The following is a 7,948-nucleotide window of genomic DNA, read 5'->3' on the forward strand; positions in this document are numbered from 1 at the left end:
CAGGAATCAAACCCACAAGCTCAGAGAAGCATATTCACTTTCAAACTTCATGTTTGGGTTAGTATCTTATCCATTCTGCTGATATAACTGGAAAGCACACAAAAGCAGCCGAGTAGCCTATAGAACATGTTCATGATCGTTATTCCAAAGGTGGAGTCTCTAAGAATTTCCTGGTATTGTTATTTCATCTTCCAGCAACCCTAAATAGATGGCCTGAAATAATCTAAACATGTACTAACAACATTGTTAGTTACAACTACTACTTGGGGAAAGTGCTGCAGCAGCAACATTAAAGTTAGAACCAAAATCAAAACACCTCAACACTATTTTACTTTCACTTATGAAGTTTTTGGAGTTCTTCTCTGGGTTGGTATTTCTCCTAGTGGCTAAGATATCATTCTCTTATGGCACGCAGAGGTAAAAAAAGAGATTTCAAAGTGAAAAGGAGCAATTGACAGAGAGCAGTCCACACCCAAATAGCTACATGTAATAAAGAGCATTCATCCAAACACAGATTTTAATACACATTGTTTCTTTGTTCAGTTCATATCGTGATCTAGAATGTACATTTCCCCAACCAAAGTAACAGCTGTAACAATTAGGAGCACAATGGGTAACACAGAGAGCCTCTCAATCCCTCCTGTCGGTGCTACTCAATTTATATACATAACAAATACCAACTAAGACATAATGAGACAAAAATTTACTTTTTAGGCCAGTAACTACGACATCTTTCTGAAATTAACAGAAAATATCAAGTCCCTATTTTAATGAATATTTATGGAATGTAAAACAGCTCCAACAACAGAAATTAAATTGCATCCTTGGTGTTTAAAACACTCTCTCAAAAATATGAGATGTGCATAAATCTATATGAAATTTCAATCTGGAAGAACATGGTGTGAACTATGTTTTTCCTCTTGCACATGAAGTACTAGTACTAGGCTCTTAGATATTCTGAGAGGATTCTCTCTTATTGTGACCAGAAATTCTGTCAAAACTGGTAATGCATAGTAGCAAGCTTTTTTAATTTAGAAGAATCACCATTTCCTGACAAAGAAAGATGTAGCTAGACATTCCCAGACAGCTTTATCCAGAGGATCTTGCTCTGTTTGTTAAAGTTATGGCCTTACTGTATTAAAGTTGTAAGTGCAAAGAAATAAAGTATTTTCCATGGCTAGAAAACAAAAAGCAAGAGATTTTAAAACTTCAGACAAGATAGAAATAGACCACAATGAAAAATATCCTTTAAAACATCTGAGAAATAAGTAATTACAGTTCCTACCTGCATTCCCTAAGCACACCAGAAGCTCCTTCCATGTTTGTTAGTTATGGCCTTACTGTATTAAAGTTATAAGTGCAAAGAAGTGAAGTATTTTCCATGGCTAGAAAAAAAAAGCAAGAGATTTTAAAACTTCAGACAAGATAGAAATAGACCACAATGAAAAATATCCTTTAAAACATCTGAGAAATAAGTAATTACAGTTCCTACCTGCATTCCCTAAGCACACCAGAAGCTCCTTCCATATATTCTGTTCCCTAAAAATCCAGCGCACTGAGCTCCCCTCTCTTTTAGTTCAGAGTCAACAAAATGCCATTCTTCCTACATTTTCCCATGGCAGGAAACTCAGAATATCTCCTTCTTTCCTCCTCCCATCTCAAATGCTTTTTAAACACCTCCTTCCCATTTAGAGAATCAGTGTGTCACATTCCCTCCCATGCTGAAGAGCAGTATAATGTTCCATGGTTCCTATGCCAAGACCTCTGCACATATTTCTGTTTCTCCCCAACCACAAATCTTCTTCCAGATAAGCATGATAAAGGAGTAAGGGAAAAATATCTCCATTCACCTTCCATCACTATAGGTCAGGTTTTCACAAGGAAGCACACTAGAAGAGAAGATATAATGAAGCCATAGTCCTACAGCTGGTTGAGGGAGGCTCTCAGCAGAGCAGGAGGAGCAGCTTTTTAAATTCAGATGGCTTCTCATTCCTTGTTTTCACCAAAATCAGTAAGGTTTGGCCACTGAGGAAATTTCTTAGGCAGTTATGTAAAGAGCCTGGTCCAGCAACAAATTTAACCTCCCAAAATTTTCTCAATGCAATGATCATCAGCTGAATGAAAAAAATAACACAATGAGCATTTGATTTTTTTATGTGATATCACGATACAATGATTTCTAAGATATGATGCACATTTTGATCATCAAAACTGTATTGTTTTGCTTTACATGTCCAGCTGTATGGGTAAAATAAAGTCAAAATTCCCCACAGAAAGAATGGCCGCTGCTGGCATCAATGTAAACTATTAAAGAAACACTGAAAAAGTCAGGTGATGCCCGAAATCTCTATTCCTCTCACATAAATGTCATATGATGATTAGTAACTTTATTACACCACAGATATTACTTACTTTCTTTCATTAATGATCAGCATTAACTACTGTAAGTTCCTCTCTAGGACTCAATTCTAAGTTTCTAAGTTTCAAGTGAAATTTAATTACCTCAAGGTCATCCAGAGAACGAGTAATACTAAATCGCTTAGATCTTCCAAATGATCTTCGAACAGAAGAACGTGGGGGGGGAGCCTGATTTAATCCTATTGGATGTCCAAATTTGGCACCCTAAACAAAACAGAAAATACATATTATTATTATTTTACTTCTTTAATTTTAGTACATTGCTGATCATAATGACATTGTCTGAGTTTTAAGCATCAGTAGGTACAGAATTCCAAGGAGATGGATTTGCAAACCTGTAACGGGACCACAATTTCAAGAAAAGTTGATCACTTGCCATGCCTCTCTAAAATCATGCATTAAAATCATTAGTTATGACTTTTCCAGTCTCAAGTCAAATATCATGAATATTCAACATTAAGTTACTGTATAAACATGAGTCACCAGTTAAGTTGCTAAAATGTGCCTATGCTACATGTCAGTATTAGTAGACAGAGCTTAATTAAAAGCAAGACAATCCTAGCTCTCTACTGTCTTAACTGGAAAATGTTTACAATGACAAAACATTTGTTCTTTCTATAGGAAACCACCATCCTAGAAATCATCTCACCCAACTCGCTACTGTGAATCCCAACTTTTAAAATCACACAGTATAAAATGCAGGAACTTCTGTTATGAGGAAAGAAACTACCTTACCTGGATGTTCCATGACTAGAACTGGTGCTGCAATAATTCAATCTAATGGCTTTCTCTTTTCCCCATAATCATACTCTTTCTCCTTAAAAAGTCACCAGATGTCACTTAAGCTACAATGGCTCAGCACGCACATATCTAGTTTATGCCAAATGGCAAAGTGTAAGCTTAAACCTAAGAGTAGGCACACAGTCAGTGACTAGTGCTAAGCAGATGTACATAAACTCACTACATTATGAAAACTTGTGATTATGTGCCTGAAATTTTGGATCCCTTTCACTGTAACATTCAACATGGGGAAAATTCCTCCCTGTCTTTTGATGCCTTTATGCTTTAGAAAATAATGGGAGTTTAATTCAGAGTAAATTTTCTCCTATTGCATTTCAGTATCTTTCTTCATCACTGTAAGCTTAAAAATATATTTATTATTACTTTCATAATTTCTTATTGGCAGCTTTGTAATATTTATTAAATTTTATATTTATATTTGTTTCTTCCTTTGGGCAAGTTGCTGTGCTCTTAATTCTGAAATATTTTGGTATCCCTTTGATCACTTGTTCGAAAGTCTATATATGTCACATTAACCAAAAGACCAATCATAAATTTCACATTCTTAAAATCTCATGCTAACAACCACTCATATAGAGTAGAGAAGAGCACTGAGAATATTATACAGCCTCCTTACCACAATAAAAGAAAAGGTACCCAACAGAAGATGTCTGCCTGTTTGCTTATTCCCATGGACTCAACACTGTTCTTCAGCAACAGCGCTCTCTGATTGTCACCAGTATTCACAACAGATAGAAATGTCAAGACATAACACAGCATACAGGAATCTGGATCCAAAGTACATAGCGGGGTTCATCACAGCAACAGGTTGAGACTCCAAATTCTCCATTCAGTATTAAAAGTGATCCATTTTCATATGAAATCTCCTTCCCTCCCAATTTTCAGTTTACTAAGGTGGGGGGTTATTGGCTGAGAAAGAAAATTGGGCAGGTTCTGCCAAGGAAAACTGGAAATCTGGCAACTGGAGATTAGCTTCTAAGGTTTTTAAGAGAACATTTAAAAGTGCAGTATAAACAAGCTAAGATGGCTTTTGTTAAAATGATCAACTAAATGTGAAGACAGGAAAGTTGCTCTCTGTAAATGTTCACAGATAGCACCCTCTGGAATGAGGACAGTTCCTGTCTTTCTGAGCAACTTTTAAAATGATCTGTTCATCCAGGCAGGCACCACTGAGGTGGTTCACACTTGGCTCATACCTTACAGTCACAGAAGTCTTTCCTGTCTAAACTGAAAGCTAATACCTAATGCAGTGATCTGTGTCAAACAGTGAACTCCACATTAACCTCTGACTTAATTCAGTAGTATCCATTACTATTACTGCATAACATAATCAAAACACTAACATGGCTCCTCTTGTATGAGTATGTTCCTGTTAAAACAGCATGAATATGTGTGTACAACTACTAGGTTTCACTACTAGTCAAATATGACCACGCTACTTTTGCAATTTTAAAATTTTCAATCTGTAAATTAGTGAAAAAACTGACTACAAACAGCTCAGCAAATTCTAAAGCTGGTGAAATTAATGACACCACTAGTGCGAGTACAACTGGTATTTTGAAAGTAATTAAATAGTTACATAGTATGGATTCTGGTTAATGGTCTTTCATGTATTCTCAAAACAAGATGCATCCCTCCAAGGACTTCATCTTTCATAAAAGAAAACTGGTGAAAGGAAACAAAGGAAAAAAACTATCAATAGTGGCCACATCTATTTTGAACAACAAACACATTTTCACTTTTTTTTCTAATTCAGCCTAAAAAGAATATAAACTGTCCAGTGTATGTTTAAATAATGGAGATTGCTGTATACAATTCTGGGAGACTAAGACATACGACTAGTGAACATACACTCAAAAAATTTTTGAAATAGTAACATTACAAATTGAAGGAAGAGGAACAAACAGCCTGAAGTCTAATTAGATTCCACTGAGAAGCAAATTCTAGATAACATTAATTATCACCAGATGCCCCATTTTAGAAGTAAATGCTGATTACCTATTTGTGGTCAGAAAAATAACAAAGAGAAACAGGGAGAGTGGACAAAACCTACTTGCAAATTGTGTGGTAGTAGAAAAGAGAACAGTAAATTAGTATCCAATCAAAATTTTTATTTATGAGTTTTGACTTTCTTATACAAAAGTCACTACTGAGCCATGGATGGAACGGTAAAGATAACAGCAGGAAAAAAAAGACCCCGAGAATAAAAGGGTGCTTAAGAAACGATTACAAAATATAAAAATTCACTGAGCTAACCATTTCCCCAACCCATTTGGATAACAGTTGCAATTAGGGAAACGTTTTCAGCTGACAAAAATCTATTCCTTGCTCTGAAGAATCAAATTAATAATCTAGGAAATTAAGGAAGACATTACTAAAAAAAAAAAAAAAAAAGACAGCCATTCACAAAGTATTTGATTGCCTGGTAATAGTGCTGAGAAGTCTCCCTTTTCATGTTTTCTTGACTCTATTCCAGACATTCAGACTATGAAGGCAGACCTCCTTCTGCAGATCAATTAAAAGAAATTGCCTTGCATACACACACGCAAATAAAGAATCATGTAGCTTAAGCAAATAGCAGCAACATTTTGGCAAATGTTTTTCACGGGACACTGAAGAGCTGGAAATAAAAGCATCCATGACTTGAAGAGAGAACAGCCATTGCAACTAGAATGTATGAATCAGCATGGCTAAAGAAATCCACAGTATTCGAGGAACGAGAGATTGCTAGTACAATGACTGATATTAATGTAAATTTTGCAGTCTGTTAGCCATAAAGAAATTATGATACTGCTAAAAGCCTTTATTATACTATTAAACAGATACTAAAAACCATGAAAGGAACCTAAAAAAATTTCAAAACAGTACACTATGATCAAGAAAATGCTGTTTCATTCACTGTTAGCTGCCAAACTAAAACACTGAAATTTGCTATATGAACATTGGGCTATGGATGTTTTTAAATATAGATTGCCTACAAGCCCTAGAACTATTTACTATCATATCTTAAAGTTTCTCTTCCAGAAACACTGTGTTGCTGAATTTATAAAAGAAAACTCTTAAAAATGTCTATATACTCAAGAAAATCTAAGAAATTCTACCACAGAACAGTATTAGAAACCGAAGTCCACCTGATACTTCACTAAGTCTCTTCATTTTCGGAATCCAGAAACAAACAGAAAAGCACTGAAATTTGTGAAAACAAGTTGATTAGTGAAAAGCATATGCAACAGCAGTACATCCTCTGCATTTTTCAATACAGACACTTAGAACCCTGCTACTGCTATCATGGCAAAAGTACAAAAGAACGTATCTCTAAAAGCCTTTATCCTTTTATGGTTTTGCAGATGGAGAGAAAAACAACAAGAGATTAAAGGAATTAACATACTGATGCTCTAAAAAATCCATTCCTTTTTCTATTCTTATAACAAAGTAAAAATTATGAACTAGCATGGACTGAAATACCAGTTAAATGTATAATCATAAGAGAAAAGAAAGGACAATGAATGGGTCTGCATAATTTTTTTAAAATACATGATTAGATCACCCCATTCCCTTAGGCTAACTGGAAATGGCAAGTGCAAATACATTCCCCTGAAATAACCATCAATCACTGACCAAACTATAGCCTTTCTTTCCCTTCAAATACAGTATTTTTTTTTAATTTAATTTTTAACCTGTTTATTTGGCCTTGTGGATGAGCTACCTCCTAATCTACTTGACAAGAAAAGCATTAAAAACAAAAGTCACCAGAGGAGGATTGATATAGCAGCAGTTTGTGAATGTGTCCAAGTGAGAACAGTTTGTGTCTGATAACAAGAAAGGTGTACAAGAAAAGTACAAATGAGAAAGTGGAAAATGACTCAAGTTAGACTGCAAACAGAGGGACAGAAAGATCAAAAATCATCCAGTACAACGTGACCTGCACAAATCTAGATCTTTAAAGACAGAAAGAAAAAGGATGGGCTCTTAGAAGTAATTTTAACTGATAAACAACTTAGGCAGTAGTGCCATATAACATAGGTAGCTTAAGGACTCTGCATGTACCTCTGATCACTCATGCCACCTCCCAAATTGCAGCAGGCTGCCCTCTCTTCTCCACTAACAATAGTTTACAAAATGAAATAATCCTGTTTCTAACACAGATCCACAGACAGTCATGCCAACACAACTGATGATGCTCACTGCCAAGTCCAGCCCGAGCATGACAGGAACTCTTTTAAGTTGGTACTACCAAAGAAATGCAATGTGAAACTATGATAGTCAATACGATACTCTAACCTGGAGCTTGTGTGCACAGAAGCAAGTTGATGAAACCTTATCAATTATTCAGAACCCAAAGAAACTAAACACCTTTAGAAAACAACTTCAATTAGCTTAAAGAACCCCCCATCTATAGCATGAACTGTATCATGCTCTTTCACATTCTAGCAAATGCACTTATCAAGTATTCTAGCTTTTTAACAAATTGTCACACATAACAACCTGAAATTTCCATTTTGTACTACATAATCTTTGTGTCTCTCTCAGTTAAACATATATTGTCCTCTCATTCAAATATCTGGATACAACTAACAAAAAAATAAGACTCCTATTCTCTGATACAACAGTTTTAAAGCTGGAGGAACAGGAAGGAGATAGCATGGAGAAGACACTGGTGGCTCTTGCAGTACAAGAGGTCAAGGAAATGCGAGATTTTTGCTAGCTGTTCAAGCATCCTTGACAACGA

The 7,948-nt window shown here is 35.5% G+C and overlaps 1 protein-coding gene across 1 annotated transcript in view; it reads right to left on the minus strand.

The window, feature by feature from the left end:
• The window catches only part of RGS12 (regulator of G-protein signaling 12), a gene marked incomplete at its 3' end in the record, with an annotated part of 60,771 nt that overhangs the window by 43,087 nt on the left and 9,736 nt on the right, over window positions 1-7,948 (minus strand). Inside the window, exon 2 of the mRNA XM_009703755.1 lies at window positions 2,503-2,622. Within this exon, the coding sequence (XP_009702057.1) occupies window positions 2,503-2,622 (120 nt within the window). The remainder of the gene's footprint in view (window positions 1-2,502; window positions 2,623-7,948) is intronic.

Source organism: Cariama cristata, unplaced genomic scaffold (assembly GCF_000690535.1).
Source record: "Cariama cristata isolate BGI_N322 unplaced genomic scaffold, ASM69053v1 scaffold197, whole genome shotgun sequence".
NCBI lineage: Eukaryota > Metazoa > Chordata > Aves > Cariamiformes > Cariamidae > Cariama > Cariama cristata.